The 22,545-nt window shown below is 42.6% G+C and overlaps 1 protein-coding gene across 1 annotated transcript in view; it reads left to right on the forward strand.

The window, feature by feature from the left end:
• pard3bb (par-3 family cell polarity regulator beta b) overlaps window positions 1-22,545 on the forward strand; it is a 394,398-nt gene that overhangs the window by 105,121 nt on the left and 266,732 nt on the right. Inside the window, exon 4 of the mRNA XM_042336226.1 lies at window positions 2,856-3,027. Within this exon, the coding sequence (XP_042192160.1) occupies window positions 2,856-3,027 (172 nt within the window). The remainder of the gene's footprint in view (window positions 1-2,855; window positions 3,028-22,545) is intronic.

Below are 22,545 nucleotides of genomic sequence, written 5' to 3' on the forward strand. Positions count from 1 at the left end.
TAAGGCACAGTCTATTTTTAAAGAGAGTGCTGTGGCGAGCGCTTTGGTGTTGCAGTCAGCAGCACCGGACACACAGAGAGAGCAGCCTCGAAGCTGCAGTCTCGTGACTGAGGTTAGTGCCGAGTCAATGGCCTGTGTGACTCAGGTGGCGTTGTCGCCAGGCTTCCCAAATGCTATATAACGTCACCAGGCAGTCTGGCTGCGAGATTTCTGCAGAATGTCTTTCCATATTATTGGATTAATCAACATGAAATGATTGGACATGCTGGGCCCATTAGACATACTCTTCAGCAGATTGATGCGTAAGGTAGCTACATCATCAGTTGTGGTATTTATACAAGTACAGTGGTTTCCCTTTAAACAAATGGTTCAGTTAGCCACAAAGCTGTGCTGAGTTGTAAGGAATATTTCTCTGTTGGGAATTAATATCCAATTTCTTCTAATTTTCTTTCCCTTTTCAGTGCTCTCTTTAACTCGCTTGAAAAGATTTATGGAATTCTGAACTGGTGTTTTTATTTCGCTGTTGCCTCAAAGTTTCTGTCTTGCTGAGGCTTTTCTGGAATAACATTGGACATAAAGCAGACATGTTAGACACGGTATGGAGTGCGATTGAGTGTAATTTCAGTGCATAGCACTGTATGTTTAAAATATGTAATTTACGCAGAAGCATAAATCACAGTAGGGGCTGAAAGTGTTCATTTTATGGAATATTACTTCCATAAGTGTTGCTAGCTGTAGATCTAGGCTTGTTTTTTTTTTGCTGTTTAACCAGATAGTTCCAGTAACAAAAGAGGCCATGGGATGTCAGCTTGGTGCCTCAGTTTTCTTTAGGGATCAATTTGTCATATTATTTAACAAGATTTCTTCATAAGGAATCTGTTAGTATTCCAGCCAGCGCATGGGAACTTTGTTCTGGAAGTGGATGTGATCAGCGCGGAATACTGTGGGTCAGAGTGACGTACCTCTGGTTATTGAGAGGAGATCCTATTTGTGCAACATCTTGCTTACATTCTTCTCTTCTCCCCCCACACTGAGGATAGTCATTTGACCTTTGACAGCACAGTTTCAGCCCTTACTAGTTGGTTGGTAAGTACCAGGAACTCCCTGTAAGCTTCCTGGTGAGCAACACAGCTCAGCACGAAATGCATGAGAGCATCGCCACCACCTTCCCACCCACAGATCGGACACGCATCCCTTCGCATTGAGAGAAGGTTTCACCAGTTAGAGGTGCGGAGCATGAGCAACAACTGTTTTCCTCTCTGCAAATCAATCATGGTGGATTTCAAGTGCTGGATTCATGAACTCAGATTCCAGGTAACGCCTTTGAGTAGCTGTCCCCCAAGCCTCAAACCTTCCTCATCAGCTTTCTGAAGGACATTGCGTTCATGGTGGTGGGAGGACCTTCACAGGATAGCGTGTGACGTGCCAGCTACCTATTTGGGGAAATTCCTAGCTAGAATCATGGAAGTATTACAATAATGGAGTAATTGGTTTAAGCAGCATTACAAACTCTAGTGATATTACTCTGTTTTTTCTTACCCAGAAGTTTAACTCTTCTTTCACAAATACTGTACCATAATAGCAAAGCCCCTTTATCTTAAAAAAAATTACCAAAGCATGCCTTTAATCATTAAAAGTTAAATATTCCAGGAGGAGACGTGCGAGACAAGCTGCTGAAAGATCAATCTGTAACGTACCCTTTTCTACATAATGATTTTTCAACATGGTTTCCCTAACTTTCCAAATATACAGTGAGCTTAGTGTGCCTCCACATCATGTCTGACATCAGTTCAATAAATGTAATATCCATTAATGGTCCTGTGCTTTGGAGTGATGTAACCCTCTAAGTGGTTTGTAGTTAGTTAATACAGTAGAAGTTTGCTGCATTTCAGCTTGGTGTGAGTGCCACTTTCGAAGTGTTTTGAAAGTACCCTGGGGAATTGAGGGCGGGTTTAAAATTTTCGGTCTGTTTTGGAGTTCTCTTTCTATTCGGAACTCTCACCAGCTGAACCCTTCAATAGACTGTTTTGTCTTCTATTTATTTTGTGTGGCTGTGGTCTGATTTCACAGGTGGGTCATGCCCCAGACAAACAATAAACCTGATTTTTACTGGAAATGATGTGTCCTTTCTTGAAGTGAGTCGGTGAGCAAATCTGCTTTGTGCCATTCTGCCAGGACTGTTCTTCACTCAGCCTTTAGGTTGTGCACAAGAGCAACCTGAGTGATGGATTTCTCCAAGTTTGGCACTAGCTGAGATCTAGAAGACGTGAATAAAAGCGCTACAAAAAGTGCTATAAAGCACTATATCAAATGCAAGGATTATTATTATTATTTTATTATTATTATTATCATCAGGCACATCGAGGTGTCACAATTGAAGCCAATTTCTCTCCACTCTGTGGTGGTGCTGCTCCTATATGCTGCAGCCCTTGTCATTTCCCCTCCCGCTTCTCTATAGTTGGGGGTCTAAACTGTGGCAAATTGACATAGATTTTACCAGCTGTTCAGTAAACCCTTTAACAAACATGAAGTCAGACCTTGTCATTACGTAACAGTTTGGGTCTCTAAAATTAGACTCCCGTGCTATGACAAGGTGTGTTGTAAATATGGCCGCCGGTCAGAGTTTCTGTGTTGTCAGATTGTCACTGATGTCTCTTTCTTTGTGCTGCATGTATATGCAAGAAGCCGGCAGCTGTGCCCTCGAGCATTTCAACTGGTGCTGGGACAGTTGGGAGGCCTTTTGTGCCTGCGCAGTCTATGTAGAAATCCAGGCAGTCAGAGTGAGAAGCCGGCAATGTTTCCAACATGTGTCTGCTGTATGTTTCAACGATTGCCTACCTTTCTGTTTTCTGCAGCTTGTTGCTGTGTATGAGGAGCAGGAGTTGCACCATGAAGCTGATGTTGCGAATGGCAGTCTGACAGACAGGCACAGCCCAGACACCTTTGGCAGTGAGATGGCAGCTCAACTTGCAGTCTTCCAGCCCATCACAGGAGAAATTGAAGTCACTTCGTCAGCACTCAAAGCCAGTGAGTAAATCTTGACTGCACTTTTACACCCAAGAAGTAGAGCAAATTTAGCTGGTTCTGAATGGGCCCATAACTGGTTAATTTCAAACCTCCCCCAACCCCCCCTTCACATACACACACAAGGAGTAATTGAAGTTAATCATCAGATGCCACACACAAGTTCCATAAACCCTTGATATACTCACATTTAGGAAAACAAGAGTCATCCAATGAGCAAAAAGGGAAATGGTAAGTTAAAGCGCCCCTTGTTATTCAGTAGGATTGAGAATTAACCTTTCATCCTTGCATTTGATCGAGCACTCTATCATGTCGTCGAGACATCTCAAAGTGCTTCACATGATATACTGTAAAGCAGTGCGACTATGCGTATTTTGCCATTGATATTTGACTGCCCATGAGGTAGAGTGAAATTTCCCACATTAAGTTGTAAAAAGCAACCCAGCATGAAGGGCGCTATATAAATGCAAGCTGTTGTTGAAAAGTTAAATGTTTGGTTACCCAATTATAGTTGTTTTTCTTTCAATAGCTTTACAATGCACATTTTAAAAAATGCGGTCTCCTTCATAGTCCCAGCTCTCTGTGATCCAACCAACACATCTCTGGTACACATTGAGGCGGGAGAGTAGTGGTTGGTGAGCACTTGAAAATTCTACATACTGAAAGCAGCTGTTTGTTATAGGATTGAGTTTTCAGTTTCATGTAAGGCTGAACACCACACGTACAGGATTCACTGGATATCATTGCAAAGCAAGGTTAAAATATTTTGTTGCAAAAGATGAGCAATGATGCTCTCCCAAAGGGTCAGTGAATAATAATAATAATCCTTGTATTTGATATAGTGCCTTATCACATCTTCGAGATGCCTCAAAGTGCTTCACAGAATATACTGCAAAGTGCAGTGTCTGTATATTTTGTTGGCGAAAATATGCAGTGAATGTAGTGCAAGTTGTTGTTGAAGTAGTAATGTGCTACTGAGAAGTACAGACTAGGTAATTGGTGTCTGATTATTTTCCTTGGTCTGTGTTGAGCCAGCCATCTGATCTGAGCCAGTGTGGTATTGGAAAACTTGGAACTGGAAAAAAATGTTCCGCTGAAACATGCGCACGTGTGTGTGAACACGATGTGAGAGCAGGATTGGGTTCTGCTTTTGATGCTTCCCATGGTTTAATAGCTGATTGAGAATTGCTATCCTGGCACACACATAAAGAATGGCTAGTTGAGTGAAGTGCTGGAGGCTTCTGGTGCTCTTGGAGCTATTCCCGAGTGTTAGTCACCCGGTTTTAGAAGATTGAAAAAAGTTAAGAATAAAATGTACAGATGTTTGAGCTCAGTGAGACAGATCAATCCATTTAAAAATAACTGATTTACCAAAAATAATGTTTCTGAAAATATTTGTAAATTGACTCCAAAATGACATGGCTAACAGTGACTTACTTCCCTGTGCACTTGTTTGGCTTAAGCGAGGAGTAGAGATTGATGTTGGAAAGCTTTGGTTGGAGAAATAAAATCAAGAACACTCTGTATTAAAGTGTCATAGATGACTGGATGTCCAAATGAATCAATTTGTGGGCCAGAGATTGTAATCTTTTCCATGTGCAATATTCAGGAGCCCAAACTTGCTGAAGCTTCCAGTTAAATTTACTGGTGAATCAAATACCTACTGGTGTAGAGAGCTTGTTTAATGAGACAACAATCCAAGTGTTAGCTTTTAGATTTCTTTAGTAAAGTTTGATATATTTAGTGAGGGTCTGAGTGAGAATCTTGTTCTTTGACACAATATGTCATTGAATGTCCTGAGACATATACAACATAATTATGGTTTCACACTTCTGGTAGCAGCTTAGTCTAGTTGGTGGCACTCTCACCTCTTGTTCAGAAGTTGAGGAATGGATTCAAGCCACACATTGGAAATTAAGCTCATTGTAGGATAATGATCTAGAGCAGTGCTGCAAGGTCAGAGGAGCTATTTTTCATGGAGTCCTGCAGTGTAGTGGTTAGAGCACTTGCCTCGCAACGAGAGGACTTTGGTTTGATTCCCGTTTAGGACGAAATGTTAGACAAGTTTCCTTACTCCCCAGGCCTCTATTTACCTAGCAAGTAGGGACCCGATTGTTAGTCAGTTGGCCTATCACGTTTCTGGCGGCAATTATCTCTGAAAAGAAAATTTGGTCACTTACTCCATGACTGTTTGTGTGCAATTGGCTGATGCGTTTCTCCCACAAAATATAGTCAATTCACTTTAGAGCATATTATGTGAAACGATTTGAGATATCTCTAAACGACGTGACAAGGTGCAATATCAAATGCAAGGATTATTATTTTTGATGAGATATTCAAACATTGGTCTGGTTGTTCAGGTGATTGATAAAGATACCAATACACTACCACAATCACAAGATTGGTTTGGATGAAGAAGGCCTTTTGGCTTATCCAATCTTATCCTTTCAGAACACCCACTGTACCTCTCTCCACCCCAACAGCATCAAGCTGCTTTTTAAATGGGGTCTTGCGTCCTGGCCTCGACGTTTCCTGACAACCTGTTCCAGTTGTTGATTATGCTTTGAGTAAAGAATTTGAAAATAGTTTCACCTCATGCACCTCATGGTCAGTTGTCACATTTGTCTACACTTGACTTGACAGTAATTACTTTTGAAGTGTTTTGACATTCTGAGGAGCTATAAAATACACACTCATTGTTTCCTGAGGATTAACTTTAGTGCAACTAATAACTCAGCTACATTTTTACAGATTCTTTGGAGCAAGCTGTCAATTGCTCGCTACTAAAATATTTAAAGAAACACTGACGATATCATATAGCAATTTTATATTTGTTCAATACTCAAATGAATTGCTTGTGTCTTGTCTACTGGTATAAATGTTTAGGTGAGTGAAAGTGCAAAACCCACGCCTCCTATTAGGAATTTTATAACATAGGTAAATGGACCATTGTCTGCAGAAACAGTCGGACAATATTGAAGGTTGTGTTCATGTTCTCGTCAAATATTTGTTTTAAGCAGAATTTCCATTATTGATGACCACTCTGTTGCAATGTTGAAACAAAACCAGGCTCATCGATGAGGTTGATTTATCCTGAGCTGGAGTTTAATTCTGGGATGGGTTCTGACACAATCGATGGATAATATTTGTCTTGGGCAGGATTTTACCTTAACACTCAAGGCACCATTTGGTAACAAACCCTTAAAGTCTTTTGTTTGCTCAATAGTTGGGCGTTAGAGCTTTCAGATCTGTATCCAATGTCAGGCATCGTTTAAATAGATGATAGTCGTTTGAGGTTATATATATATTGTATATATACACACATTATATTAGAATTCAATCAAACATTTACTCCTTATTTCTTGTAAGGCATTATTTTTATAACTGATAGATCCTGTAAATAAACCTTGAAGGGACTTACACATTGCTATACTCTGCACATTGGCCATTGAGGAATGGCCGGGTAATCCTCAAAACTGATGAAAGATAGAAAGTATAGACGTTCTGCTGCCTGAAAAGGATCCTCAGAAGCATCGTCGAAGAGCAAAGGAAAAATCTACATGTTTTTGTTCAGGAAAGGATTCCATCCCGCTAATCATTTAACAGCCGTTCACATTATTTCTTGTCACTTTTTATTAAGATACATTTTCCAGGTGACGCTCTGCAAACAATGTTTGGATTATGTTCTACTTTTGTTTCGCCCACAAATATACGGTCAATTCACTTTACAGCGTTTCTGTGAAGCGCTTTGAGACGTCAAGAAGATGTGAAAAGCATTATATCAAATGCAAGGATTATTATTATTATTTATTATTATTACTTGAGTAGGTTCCTTTTCTCAGGGGCCGGATTCTGGAAGGTGGTTGCATCCAGTGTTATAATGGCTGTATGGAAATGGGAGCTCAGTGGACAGTAAAAGGTTTTCTTAAGAAGCAGAACAGGATTATTTTGAATATCGAGGAAAGTTTGCGATTCACTGATGAACTAGAAAGATTAATTCATATAAATTGAACATTCCCTTTAAGGCGAGTCCTTAACAAGGAAGTTTTGAAATATAAAAATACTCCAAAGGCTATTGTGGCAGCCAATTTGTGCACAGCAATGTGCTACAAACAGCGATGGAGTGAGTGACCAATTTTATTTGGGGAATTGTTGACTAGGACTTCAGGAGCTCGGGAGAAAACCCCTTTTTTTCAATTAGTGCCACAGGACTTTTAACATCTGCCTCGACAGGAAGCAGAGCAAATTGAGCAAGTGAACAGATTTATGTTAATTGAAGGCTTTGATTTCCACAAATATTTTTGAAAAACTGTGAAAAAGCATGTAATTTTCTTCCCTTATTTTCGGAAAAAGTAATGAATTCTTTTGACCTCTTATGTTCTGTGAATATGACCAAGTAGTTATGAAATCATCCTTGCACTTCAAAATCAGCAAAGCAAGTCTTGCATCTCACAAATCAGTAGCATTAAAGGTAATGGGGAGCTGGGGAGGGGGAATGGTTGAGGGTAAAGATTACCCATGGTGCAGGGTGAGTAACCTGTATGTTATATGTGGTCCTTGATGTCTTTCAAACTCTTCTGGCTCTTGTCAGACTTGTTTAAGTAGTTGTAGAGCCATAGCTGAAATGTCGGTGTAACATGTGAACAGACCACAAAGTCTGTTTGTGCTTTTTATCAAATTTCAGTTTTCCATCTGAAGTTTTCCAGTGGGAAATCTGGAATACCATACCGTAAAAGAACCCAACCTTGTAATTTGTGAATTGGCATATGATAAAATACTTATTTTTCCTTATTTGAATTTATTTTGTTCATTCACTTTCCTTTGTAGTGAACATATAATTTGTCATGTTTTCACATGCGACACCACGTGGACTTTTATAATTTTTTTATATACATATCATTTTTTAAAAACTGTTTTCATAGTTTGTTTCTATTTTTCTGTCATTTTGGTCACTGTAATTGCATCTCTTGCTGCTGTGTAAACTGCTCCATAAATGGACTTTGTTTTGCACTCTCCCACAACTTGCAACTTGTTTTCCCTTTATAAGTGCCGGTATTTCTTCCTTCTAATTTGTCCTGATGCTTTAAAGCACTTTAAACATTGGTGTGTGTGCGAGCAAGAGTGTGAGTGTGATTGTGAGCGTGTGGGCGTGGGGTGGAAGGAAGGAAAGGTTTTACAAGTTTCCAGTCTCAGACCATCCATCCTTGGCCCTCCTTGTTGATCAGGGAAAAAACAAAAAGCCGATGAGCTGTATTCGTTCCCATCTGATGCAGTTATTGCTGTGTTGATCTGATTTGGGAACTGGCCTGAAAATTGTAGGGATAAATATAGACCTGAATGATTTAACTGCTCTGTAGAACACTGTAATTCCATCCCTGTTGGGACTGTGGAAATGTCGTCTGTGGAATGCAACCAAGTCACGACTGAAAAATGTAGATTGTAATGTTAGATTAATGTCCAATTGGAGTTTGTTCCATGGGGGAGTGAGGGGGGCATTGTTAGGTAGGGATATCAAGATTTTTTTCTGCTCCTAGAAATATTACTTTTGCCTAGTCAGTTGGGCTTCCTTGACATATGTTAAATCAAACTAAATGGAGTGGGGTGGGGGGAGAATGGAAATTAGAACCAAATTGTAACAGATAGAAGCTCAGACACTGGAATGCATTGATGTTATTTTGGGTGAAGCTGTGGCGTGCAGACATTATGTACTTTCAACACGCACCATCTCTCTTTATTTTGCTTTGGGTGTAAAGTGCAGAGTATGTGTGGTTTTATTTCACCATGTTGGGATTGATCAAACATGCATGCCCTGCTTAGGAGTATCCAAACCAGACTTAGAGTTTCACACATATATGCAACCTTGGCAAGGAGACCTTTCCTGAGTCTTGAGTGGAATGCGTTCTCTATTCCTAGAGGGAAGTTCCTTACTCGCCTAATTCCAAAAGTTATGAGGCAAGGCATGTGAGCTGCAGAGTGTGCGTTGGGGTACTGCTGGTGTTTACCTCCCAGCTTCAGCTGCACTCTTTCCTCTCCACCCATTCACTTTTTGAACCCCTCTAGTCGGGTTTCCGTGCTGCCCATAGCACGGAAACTGCCCTGGTCAAGGTCACCAATGACATCTTGACCATCTGCGACCAGGGCTCCCTCTGCCTCCTCGTCTTCCTCGACCTATCGGTCGGATTCGATACGGTCGACCATTCTATCATCCTCCACCGCTTGTCCTCCCACCTCAACCTTCAAGGCCCTGTCCTTGACTGGTTTCGGTCCTACCTCTCCCACCGTCTTCATTTCGTCTCTGCAAACAGCTTTTCTTCCAGCTGTTTCTTCCAGCCCCCGCACTGTCTCATGCGGTGTCCCTCAGGGCTCAGTCCTCGGTCCCCTCCTCTTCACCCTCTATATGCTCCCCCCTTGGTGCCTCCGCACCTCAGGCGCTGACACCATCAGCATCCAAGGCTGCACTCTCCACCTCTCAAAGCCAGTCAGGAACCTCGGCGTTTTGTTCGACCCTGAGCTGTCCTTTCTCCCTCACATCCGCACCACAACTGGCACCGCCTTCCATCACCTCCGGAACATCGCCAGACTACGGCATTACCTCACCCCTCACGCTGCTGAAACTCTGGTCCACGCCTTTGTCACCTCAAGGCTGGACTATGGGAACTCTCTCCTCGCCGGCCTTCCCGCCACCTCCCTCCACAAGCTGCAGGTCATTCAGAACTCTGCAGCTCGTGTACTGTCCCGCACCAGGCTTCGGGACCACATCACTCCCACCCTCGCTCGCCTCCACTGGCTCCCCATCCCCCAGAGGATTGATTTCAAGATCCTCATCCTCACCTACAAGGCCATTCACGGCCTTGCTCCCTCCTACCTCTCCGACCTACTATCCCCTACCTACCTGCCCGTACCCTCCGTTCCTCTGGCTCCGGTCTGCTCCACGTCCCCCGCCCCAACCGCCCTACAATCGGTGGTCGGGCCTTCAGCCTCTCAGCCCCCAGGCTCTGGAACTCTATCCCCCAGTGCCTTCGCCTTGCTTCCTCCCTTTTCTCCTTCAAGGCCGGTCTCAAAACCTTTCTCTTTGACCGAGCCTTCAGCTCCCCTCTCGACTCTCTTCCCCCTCCTCGCTCCCTCCCTTCCCTCCCCTTACCCTGACCATTTCCCCCCTCCTCGCTCCCTCCCTTCCCTCCCCTCACCCTGACCATTTCCCCCCTGCTCGGGTCATGACCCAACTGTGCAGCGCCTTGGGACGTCCTCCTGACGTGAAAGGCACTTTATAAATGGAATCTTGTTGTTGTTGTTGTTGTTGGTGACATCATCCGCAGACATGGGGTTAACTTCCACATGTATGCGGCTGACACCCAACTCTACCTTTCCTCTTCTACCCTCAACTCCACGACCACCAATGTCCTGACAGCCTGCCTGTCTGACATCGAGTCCTGGATGAGAGACAACTTTCTTTAGCTCAATGTGCGCAAAATTGAGGCCCTCCTGATTGGCTCGCGTCAGCGCCTCCGCACCTCTGGCGCTGACAGCATCAGCATCCAAGGCTGCACTCTCCACCTCTCAAAGCCAGTCAGGAACCTCGGTGTTCTGTTCGACCCTGAGTTGTCCTTTCTTCCCCACATCCGCGCCACAACTGGCACCACCTTCCACCACCTCCAGAACATCGCCAGTCTACGGCACTACCTCACCCCTCACGCTGCTGAAACACTGGTCCACGCCTTTATCACCTCAAGGCTGGACTATGGGAACTCTCTCCTCGCCGGCCTTCCCGGCACTTCTCTCCACAAGCTGCAGGTCATTCAGAACTCTGCAGCTCGTGTACTGTCCCACACCAGGCTTCACGACCACATCACTCCCACCCTCGCTCGCCTCCACTGGCTCCCCATCCCCCAGAGGATCGAATTCAAGATCCTCATCCTCACCTACAAGGCCATTCACGGCCTTGAACCCTCCTACCTCTCCGACCTACTATCCCCCTACTTACCTGCCCGTACCCTCCATTCCTCTGGCTCCGGTCTGCTCCACATCCCCCGCCCCAACCGCCCTACCATCAGTGGCCGGGCTTTCAGCCCCTAGACTCTGGAACTCCTTCCCCCCGTGCCTTCGCCTTGCTTCCTCCCTTTCCTCCTTCAAGGCCGGTCTCAAGACCTTTCTTTTCAACCATGCCTTCAGCTCCCCTCTCGACTCTCTACGCCCTCCTCGCTCCCTCCCTCCCTTCCCTCCCCTCACCCTGACCATTTCCCCCTTGCTCGGGTCCCGACCCATCTGTCCAGCGCCTTGGGACGTCCTCCCGACGTGAAAGGTGCTCTGTAAATGCAATCATGTTGTTGTTGTTGTTGTTGTTTAACCATCTGAAACCCCATTATTTGCCATTGAGAGCATTAACCGGTGAGCTTTCTGCTAGTTCCACCCTAGCCATTAGAGTTTTGGCTTATAAGTTTTATGGCAGCTTAGTGGGAAGATCTCTGCTCCCAGTAGATGTACACAGCTACTAACACTTGACAGATTTCACTTTCTAAATGAGCCAAATGTTTATGAAATACGTAAGCATCTAGTGCACTATACTGACAGTGCCATGACACTCTGCGACCTGTCTGATAACCTTTGTATATTTCAGGTAGCTCCACTTACAAAGTCAGGCCATGCATAGGCACATATGTCTTTGTGTCGCTCATTCCAACTAGACTCGATCCTGGCCGTTGAATTGGCCATTCACTTCATGGCTTTTTTGTTTCGGCCTTGGCTGTGCAAACGGTTGCCATGTTTTTCTTCAAAAAGTTTTCACACTACTTGATGATATTTATTTGTGAAACACAATGAAAATTTCTACCTCACAAAGTGCAAGTTCTGTCGTTTAACTATTCAATGGACAGTTGCCCATCCCTAGCACTACAACAAATTTATTATTGGGGAAGATGACCAAAGGCATTGTCAAAGAGAAAGGTCTTAAGATGAAAGTTGAGAGGTAATAGTGAATTCACACAAGTGGCAACAATTGTATTGTTCTGCTGTTTCCACAACACATTGTGACACTATTTTCAGGTGATTGATTATGATTTGGTAACTGGAGCTTGTGTTTAGGAATGACTCTTTACAGCTGTTGTGAAGCCAAGCCCCCCCAGACTATTTAGAAAATCATCATCATTCACCCAGTGAAAGCTTGTGGAGTCTCCCATCCTTCTGCGGAAGGAGCCTGGTTAGGTCGTGGGGGTCAAGCAATGTTTGTAACCAGAGAATCGGTAAAAGGAGAGGTTGGAAATAAATATCAATATCTGCTTCCAATGCGAAGTACCCTTGGCCCTAATGAAATGTAGCAGTTAAGGGAGATGGATACTTTATGGGGAAGAACTTTTCAATGTGCACCACATTCTGTATTTAAGTAAGAGGTATGTCAAACAATCGAAATACATTTGTGGTATGTGTAAAACGTATTGCTCTGTGTATCTGAGCTGGAATGGAGTAAAACTCAATTTCTGACAACTCCTGATAATGAACCTGAGTTTGATCGTTTGGTTGCTGTTGGGAACTGTATTATAAATCCACTCACGATCCTCGCTTGAGTATTATTTGACTGGGAGTGATCTTTGATTATAAATTCAATGACTATGTTGGAAAGTGTGCACTTTTTGGATGTAAGCTGAAGGCTTGGCACACCTATTTCCCTCCTTTTTCCCCCACCTCCTGTTTGGATAACAAGTCAACACTCACTCTTGACACATAAAAGTTGGCTTCTTGGGTGAGGGGTACTGGCACCTGCGGAACTAAACCTATCAGGAGTTGGCAGCGCTAGGTGGGGAGAAGACAGAAGGGCGAGAAGTCAGGTGACGGTCTTCTTGCCAAAAGCATAGTGTACCCTTGAGGAGACTGTGTTTCAGGTCAGATTGGAACCCTGACACATCCTCATCACTGCTAGGGACTCAACTGAGTGGATCCATTTGCTTTATGGGCAAAGGTTTTACATTGGGTGTCCAGATGCTCTTCCAAACATATTGATACACACTGAGTAAACACTGAACAGCATGCCCAGTGGTGCCAGGATCTCTACTGGATCTGAAACACCAGTGTCTCTGCACTGTGGAACATTACCAGTAAGAAAATACAGTAGGACAAATGTTTCAACTTCTTTACTATCTTGGCCTGCTGATAAACATGCTGTGTTCATTGTTCTCCATTAGAATATCTTTCTTCTTTAAAAAGACTTGCATTCCTATTTGTTTCCCCTCTTACAGACTTTTTTTTCTGTATTAAAGATTTGTCATGGTCAGCAGTAGTAGATGGAAAATATTTCCGCTTGTGAGATCTGGCCTTCTAGAGTGGGAGGTGCACCATGTCACACTGCTGGCCATGACCTATTGTGTTTATGCCAGAAATTTAACATAGTTAGGGAATAATCAATGCATTGCTATAATTATAAGGCAGTAATTCAATCGGGTGACGTTCAAGTCTGAAGCCAGCGAGGTTAATTACTATCAACTGAAGTCCAAGGTTGTTGCTACCTTGAATACATTTGCGGGTGTCTAAATTTGCACTGTGAGCTCCATTGAATCATTTTGACACGCTAGGAAAAATTCCCCTTTCTGTTCCAATAGTGTCGAGGGATCTTTAATGCCCCCTGAATGTGCAGATGAGACCTCACTTTTAATGCTTCAACTGAAATCCAGCGTTCCCCCAGTATCGTACCAGAGCATAAGCCTAGAATGTGAGCTTGAACCTCAGCTTGATTGTTTGGTTGGTGATGTTAAGGGGCTGGGATGTAATTTTATTTCCCCTCATAACCCTCGCTTGAGCATCACTTGACTGCGAGTGATCTGTAATCATGAATATTCAGTGTCCAGAACAAAACCCGTAAGAAAGCAAAAAAATTGCCCCCCGCTGACAAATTAAAATGTTACGGGACTTTTTCTCAAATAATCAAAATAAATGCCCTAAAATAGTTGTGCAGTTAAAGAAATGGAAGTAATTGACAGAGATTCGTTCTGGTCATCAGATTTGTTAACTGGAGATACTGTAGTACTTCGATGGAAAAAACAGCAGGAGAATGGTAAAGGGAAAGAACCTTTTAAATACTGTGATAAAGTTGTAGGCATTTCCTGGAATGATGCTTTATTGGAAGAAAAGAGGCTGAGGATCATACCACACAATGAACAGGAAGGAAAATATTCATAGCCCAAGGCAAAAGAACAGAGAAATCACTCAGAGAAAACACTGTACAGATCTCAATTACTTGCAGAAAGATTACATTACAAAACATTGTTGTTCTGTGCAGAAATTTCAAAGCTTTGACTCCTGAGACTACATCACTGCTGCCAAAGTTCATATTTCTGAAGCAGCTAATCTACTTTAATAATGTACTCTGTTACACCCTCTTCAAAATGTGAAACAAAAATCCTGGTGGCTTGGGATCACATGGGATTGTACTTTTTCTTTTTTAAAAGGGTGGCATTTATTTATCATTTACTGTATACAGTATTGTGGTCTTAGACTTCTTCTCAGTATGTTTGTAAAATGATCCAAAAAGGTAGTGACCCAGTAGCTAACATAGGGGTTAGAACTTTGGTAATACATTCCTGTGGTTGATGTGGAATTAGCTTGGACACAATGTTAGTTAACTTCAGTGTGTTCTGTTGTACTGTGTTGTATGTCATTTGATCACTAAATGCTTTTTTCTTCTCTGGATTGGGAGTGAGAAGTGGATGAAGAGGGGGCTGGACACTAGATGAAATTCTCTGGCTGGGTGGATAGAGGGTGCAGGGCGAGGTGGGGGTAAAAGTCTATCTATCAACTTCCATGAGAAGGCAACAGTGGCCCCTTTTAAACGGTGCCAAGACTGAGCTGCAAAATTTTCTGCCTGCTAATATATGAGAGACAAACTGCTGGATAAGCAGGGACTATTATTTCAGAAATGTAAGTGAAGCAGTGATAAATTCCCAAGAGACCTGTGCCTAATGCAGTGACTGTAACGGGATTTAAGGGAGAAAATATGGTACTTTCTCCAGGGGATAATGTATGTGCATTAGATACAGATACGGGTTTCATACCTGAAGAATAATATCAAGAGATTATGCGATCTGAAAAGCTGTGTCAGCAACCTTGGCCTTGTTTTATGCTGCTATGTATTCTCATGGGATGACCCTATTTGAGCTCAGCCCCCGTTGTACTGGCTATTTAAAATGTTTCTCAAGAAGCAGCCTGCTTACAGTCAGTCGACCTTTTCAAAATGTAGCCTCACTGTCAGAGAACCCCTTTCCAACTCAAATGTTTATGAGAATCTCCACCCTACTTAAAGGAATAAATATCATGAGGCCTATGAGACTCTCATTTGAGATTCATGGGTAATATTCAACTCTGTATGTGATTTAAAAAAAAGCTCAAAAATGTATTTTGTTTATCAAATTAACCGTGACGTTGGCTGAGCTCCCAACCAGGCGGCTATACTTGTTGCATTTTCACTGTGACTGTGGCTGCCTTAAGTTCACTTTGTAGCATCTCCTGGGATTCCAGTGAAAGCAATGAGCAGAGTGGGGGGCTCGTAGACAGGGTTATAAGATTAAGGCTCAAGTAATGAACATGGTGGTCTTGATTGGAAGAGCAGCCAGCTGGTGCTTGGAACCAGAACACTTTCCCACTTCAAGCACCCAGTGACAGCATTACGCACATTTTACAACAGAGTTTCAGTGAACAACCCGCTACTCTGCTTCAATAATAATAATCTTATTATTATTAATAATGCACTTTAGATTGTGAAACACAACACTTTCTTCATCTCCCCCCCCCCCCCCCCACACACACACAGAGCATTGGGGTATGAAATATCACCAGATCCACCCTGTCTTGATGAGCAAGACTGCTAACAAGTGCTGAATTAAGGGCAATTTTGCGCTGTGAATTAATGTCCACCAAGGAGCTTCTTTGAGATTACCAAACTATATATCATGTAGGATTTGAGAAAATTACAGTAAAGGAAAGAGAATAATCCCAGAATTATCAATCTGAGCTGCATTTAAAATCAACTCTCAAAGTGTCCAATCCACTCGGCAACCCCCCCACTCCCCCATTCCCTTTCCTCTCCCTACAGTGTTTCATTAAATTAAAACTTGTTACTTTAAAGCCTTGAAGATATTATCGTTGCTGGCTATTTAAATTTATTTTCTAAAATATTAGAGGAAAAAGGAAATTGTAGATTAAATTGTTTGTAACTCCCATTTCCTTTTTGAAACGGTTTCTGGCAGTGACTTTCCAATGAAAGTTGATTTTTAAAATAAACTCGGCAATTTGCTGGAAATGGAAGGATTCTGAGATGTTAGGTGTTGAGATGGATGTGTGGAAGGATTCTTTTGAAAAGTTTAATGGCAGTATCTATGGAGAAAGGAAAGTGAGTCAGTGTTTCAGGTCCACAAACCTTTGTCAGAACTGGGGCATGTTCTGAGGGAGAGGATTTTAAGGACTAACAGAGGGTAGAGGCAGGGCACGGAAGACAAAGGAGAAAATGGGGTAGAGGACAGGGGATGACAGGTTAAAAAGGTGGTAATAATGCAAAACAAAAGTGTGTGTGTGTGTGTGTGTGTGTGTGGGGAGGGGAGGGGGGGTGGGCGGAAATTGCAACAAAACAGGAAGATCGGAGAGAGAAAAGGTGTGTCTGCGACCCACATGATTTGGTAATGGTCGCAGAAGCGGGGGAGGGGCAAGGTGAGCTGTTATGGTCTGAAATTATTAAAATCAATATTGACGCCAGAGGGCTGTAAGGTCCCGAGCAGATAGATGAGATGGTCCTGAAATTGTTACTATTGTTGCTGCAATAAAGTGGCTTGCCTTGACCTGTGGTTATGTCACATATCCATTTGCTTTATGACCTGAAAGCACCAATTTGCATTTTTAAGATAAATCCCCCATTCCCAACTGCTGGAGAATGACTTCACCCCCCCCCCAACCCCTCTGTTGTTGGGGAAAGATCCCCCACTCTCCTGCTATGGGCATAAAGTGTTGGATTCAGTGGTTGCTGTGTAGGTTTACTATGGGAAAAAGATTGAAATCATAAAAGGAGAGGAAATAAGGAATAATGACAATGATAGAAAATCTGATAAAGTAGGTTTACATCACGTACACATGTGTACAAGTGTCAGCCTGGCTCAGTTGGAATTACTATTGCCTCTGAGTCAGAAGGTCATGGGTTCAAGCTCCACGCTGGCTCTTTTCAGTTCATAATCTCGCCTGATACTCCAGTGCAGTGCTGTGAGAGTGCCCTTCGGATTAGTCATTAAACCATTTGTTAAAGATTCTATGACAATATTTAAATAAGAGGAATGAGTTTCTCTCAGAGTACAGGCCAACAATCCTCCAGATAAAATATTGATCATTCACTTCATGACTGTTTTGCGCTTTGGGACACTACCCTGCGGGAGGGACGCTATATTATTGCAAGTTATTGTTGTTTGTGGGAAATGGGTGCAAATTGGTGGGAAATGCCGAATGTACAAATACATTCAGTACACTTAAAATTAATTTCTGTAGTTAATAAGTGTAGTTAAGACACTTTGATGGATGTGATAAGGTGCTATATCAAATACATATAATTATTATTGAGCATGATAACCACAAATTGACACTGTTTATATGAGATAACAACAGTCATGTAATCAATCCGATTGGGTAACTCCAAACTTGTTTAATCTTGTGTTGGATAAAGCATAACTGGTATAAACACGACTATATAAACAATATATACCATGAGTGAAAGAAACCATACACAACCTCATTCGGTCTTTCTAAGCTACAGAGAATGGAGTTTGTGCTGTATTTTTCCCTGAGTTGGAGTACTTTGAGTTATTGACTGACCTGTGATTTACATAGTATGTGCAAGACTGCTAACTGCAGTGGTGATTGGAGGCAAGCCAGCATATGAGTGAGTGCTTAGATCTGCCTAGAATTACCCAATGTGTGATAGTAATCATGCCAAGAATCACAATGAGGAAAATATAAGTAAATATATAAATAAAAGGCCTTCAATCATGGCAGATGCAAAGCACTTATCTAAATAGAACCATCACCGGCAACATCCAAATTTGGCTCGTGCACAAAAAAAATTAAGTGCAGGAGGCTCTTCCAATTAAGAATCCGTTGAGATTAGATATTGATGCAGAGTAAAAAATGAATGCAGACTTTTTAACTGAGGAGTAAGTATGAAAGCAGACATTGATCAGCAGGGGGTAAAGTTCCCAACAAACACCCCTAAATTCAAAAAGTGCACACCCTACCTTGGCACCCCCTTCCCCTCCTGTTATAGTTGGACATTTTCATTTCATAAGGCAGCCATTCTTCTGACCTTTCTGAAGGAGCTTGCCAATTTTAGTGCTGATTCAGGGTTTGTGTTGTGCCATTCACTCATGACCTGTAGACCCTGGCTTGAGACGATGCAAACTCTCTGCATTGGTGGTGTGGATTTCCTGGTGACTAATTTCAGAGGCCCAAGAAAGAAGAGTAATAGAACATTCACAACGCAGAAGGAAACCATTCAGTCATTGTGCCTGCTGACACCAGCTCCCCACCTGAGCCATCCACTCTCAATCTGATCTTCAAGCGTCTGTTTTATTCCCTTTTAAATTTTTAAATGTTGTTATGGACTCAACTTCAATAGTCGTGTGGAAGAGAAGCGGGGTTTCACTCCCAACTACAGGAATGATGAAAGAAAATCTAAACAGGAGTGAAGGAGAGGAATTGGTTAACCCATTATCTTGGGAGATGAAATGCATATACTGTACACATTTTAATCCACTGTGACAATCAGTTCCACACTGACGATCTATGTTGTGCCTAACCTAGAAATTCATGCGTTCTTCCATATATTGCAGCTCCTTCTAAATTTTATTTGACTTAATCAGTACAAAGGGTCAAGCACGATGAGGAGCCCTGCTGTGACACTGAATTGTTTGCCGGAGAAGAAAAGTGGTGAAGTTGGGTTGTAGAGTCTTTGGCACGGTGGGGGTAACAGCTGAGAGAGCAGAGGCTTGGGGCACATGCTTCACACCACAGTTTGCAGCAGCTTTGAGTCCCAACAGCAGATGACACCAAACGTACATGGCAGTTCTGAGTGTGCTGTGGGATTTAGGCTTCGAGTGTCTTTTGTTCTATTCTTAAAACTAGCAGAATAAATATTTTAATGCATCTGATTCTGTAATACTTAGCGCCTTGGGACATCTTTCTGACGTAATAGGTGCTATATGATTGTAATCTTTTTTGCTGTTGTAATATTAAAGGGGGGGAAGGAAAGAAGAATTGTGAAATGAAGCAAATTGCCACCCTTTTCCCTTTCCCCCATCCCACCTCCCCCATTGTGTAGGCACGGTTGATAGAAACTCAAATTGGCTGTAGTTCGTATACTGGTGTCTGTCAGAGGAGGTAAACTGATCCCGTGATCACTTTGATGTGTGCTATGATTCCATTAGTCTCCGTACTGACACCAATCTGTAGTGTTTGCACCAGGTGCACTCAGTGGCTTCTTCCTACTCGGGAAGAAAATAATAAACAGTGGGTAATGTCAAGCCTCTGGTCTGGTCACCGCTGTGAAAGGGCAGATCATACCTATAGGGAAATGATGAAACATTCCAAAGTGATTGCAATTTAGTTAGGATTCAAAGCTTGTACCGGCTGAGCTCCAACTGTGGTTTTAGTAAAATGTACATAATTAAAAGTGAATGCTCTTGTGAAATATTGATGCCAAATCCTGTGACATGTGACTTTTTAAAGGTCACATCAACCATTGCTAGTTTGGCCATTTCTAATACTTGAACAAACATGCCTCACTTAGCGGGACTAGTCTGAGTCGGGAGGTGAATGGTTTCTTTCACTGACCTCCCCCTGTTTCAAAGGTCAGCAGTTAATGACCTAGTGTCAGTCCCCTGGTAATGCTGATGCCAGGTGTGGAAAGCAGAGAAGCAGCTTTACGCTGCTCTGTTAATCTGGGAGTATTAAGAATTAAGATCGCCTTAAAGACTTCACTATTCTAATTAGAATAAGATCAACTTCTTTAATAACAAGGGTGTGTGACAGAAGCTTCCTCTCTCCCTATGGAGAAGCTATGTTTTCATATTGAATTATTCCTTTCATGAAGTGTTAGCAAAGGAGAATAGAACCAGCAACAAGCAATCCGAGGTTAGTTATAGCACAGACACTCCAAAGAAAGGACCCCCTCTTAACCTCTTTTGCAACCATACAGCCTCGCTTAGCACGCTCTGTGTCCCCTACCTTATCATCAATGGTGTGCTTTCAGCTATTCTGCCCCCATTCTCTGAAACTCTGGAGTCCCTCCACCTTGTTCCCTCTCTCATTACCTTTAAAGCCTGTCTTGAGACATTTCTTTTCGATCGCACTTTTGGTCACCTTTTCCCCCTCCTTCCTCAACTCTCCCCACTCGCAACTCAGACTTCCAGATGATTCTGTGAAATACTTTGATACGTCCTCGCAATGTGAAGCATGCTAAATAAATGTCAAGTTGTGATGTTTTTCTTGTTATCCCTAACATGCCTTTGTCCTAACGTCATGAAAGCAGAATCAGAATGATATTTTATTTTTCCCACAGTCATCCTTTTGGGCTCTTAAGTGAGATTTCTGCAGTGCAAGTTGCAAGCAGTTTTGGCATGCAAGCTCATGCCCACAATAAGATGCACCAGACTCGTTTCACATTTCGTTTTGGTTAGCCGAGTATCTGACGTATGCTGAAACCCTTTACCATCCTTCGGAATATCTAAACCAGACTGAGAGTTCCAAGTTCCACATATGTATGTCACCTGGATATGGAGATTTCCCTGTGTTTGGAATGGAATGTACCTTCTATTCCTGGAGGAATGCTTACCTAATACTGGAGAGCATTAGGTAGAGGTTGGCAAAAGCCAAGTTTTGGGAACCCCATAGAGTGCTTTGGGGTTCTGCTGGGGTATAACTGGCAAAAAACACATGGTTTGCCATTGAGAACACTGCCTAGCAACCTTTCCTTGTTGTACAGCTGGAACACTCAACCATTTGAGCTGCGTAGGGTTAATGGGAGCCAAGTGGGAAGAAGTGAACAGCAGATTTGTGTGTCAAATTACGAATATGGAAACCATTATCATTTAAAATATTTCCTTTTTTTAAAAAAAGGGTCCATTTGTGGTGCCACCAAAAGATTTAGGTGAAAAAAAATTCCTGTATAGTGCAGTAATTGTGGCTAAGTAATGAATCTTGCGCGAGTGGAAGAGTACTCTGTAGAACTGTTTGAAGAATTAAATGCCAGCAGACTGAAACCTAGAATTAGTTTACACATTTTTTGCTTGATGGTGATTTGTGGAGATGAGAATTTGCTCCAGAATTTTTGATAAATTGCACTGTTAACCACTGTCGTGAGCCAAGCATCTGACTCTGTGTTTGTCTCACTTGCATTGCAACCGATGGGAGCCTTGTTATAATGCAAACTAGATGTGTCACACCGGCCTCGTCCACCTGAGGTTTCAGCTTTTGCCATCAATCACGTTGCCTCCGTATGACCTATCATTGTGGTAGGTGCCAGATTCGAAGGGTCATTTTGGGGTTTTACGCACGCGGGGTAAATAATCTCATCCTTCCAGAATACTCATCCTTCACTCTGCCCATCATAATGTCAAGTTTTTTTTAATGAGTCCAATGCCCTGGCCTCAACCATTCTTTTTGGGAACCCTATTCCAGTCTGGATTAAAAACAATCCTAGATGTCTATCCTGAAATTACCCTTTGCAACCCTAAACCCGTGTCCTCTTGTTCTGCTGTGTATGTACATCTGAAAGTATTGTTCTGAGTATACTTTCTCAATCCCATTTAATTTCTTCTGTACTAAACAGAAAAGGTGCAAAGTCCAAACTAGCGCTAGTTAGATGCCCAAATGACGGGCGACTACACATCTGCTCCATTCTCTGATCACCAGAGGCTCACATTAAAATACAGCATGAGGCAGGCTGGGCAGTCCAACAGTGCAGATGGACAGGAGTCTTGTTTTAAGTGCCCTTTGTTATACTCTGCACAAGATGCGAATGTGACCTGATCTGCAAAGTGCCTACGTAGTGAGTTTTTCATAGTTATTGAATTGGGAAATGAGATGGCATCACATCATCCAACTGAGGTTTCTATCTTCCTGGCCAATGACATTGTCTGCGCTCCCAGATTCTGAATTATTGCTGACCCATGGAGGAGATTATTGCCATCATCGTTTGCAGTGCTTGTCGACTCCTGGAGACCATGAGCCAGAATGGCTGAAGTGAAATCAAGGAAGCGGAGTTTGTGAAAATGACTTGGATTAGAAGTCATCTGGCAATCGAGAAGCTTGTGCTTGCACTTGTTCTTGACCATAATACAGGAAGATTCCCTGCTATTCATGGAGCATCTCTCAACAGTGAGCCTTTTTGGTCCTAAAATATGTTGCTAGGCTACTTTGGTTCGATTTTGAGAAAGTGCATGCACTTTTATATTAATTCATAGCATCTTCTAAAGAGAAGGACATCCAAGACAAAAAGTCCTGCTCAGTTTC

Source organism: Callorhinchus milii, unplaced genomic scaffold (assembly GCF_018977255.1).
Source record: "Callorhinchus milii isolate IMCB2004 unplaced genomic scaffold, IMCB_Cmil_1.0 Scaffold6, whole genome shotgun sequence".
NCBI lineage: Eukaryota > Metazoa > Chordata > Chondrichthyes > Chimaeriformes > Callorhinchidae > Callorhinchus > Callorhinchus milii.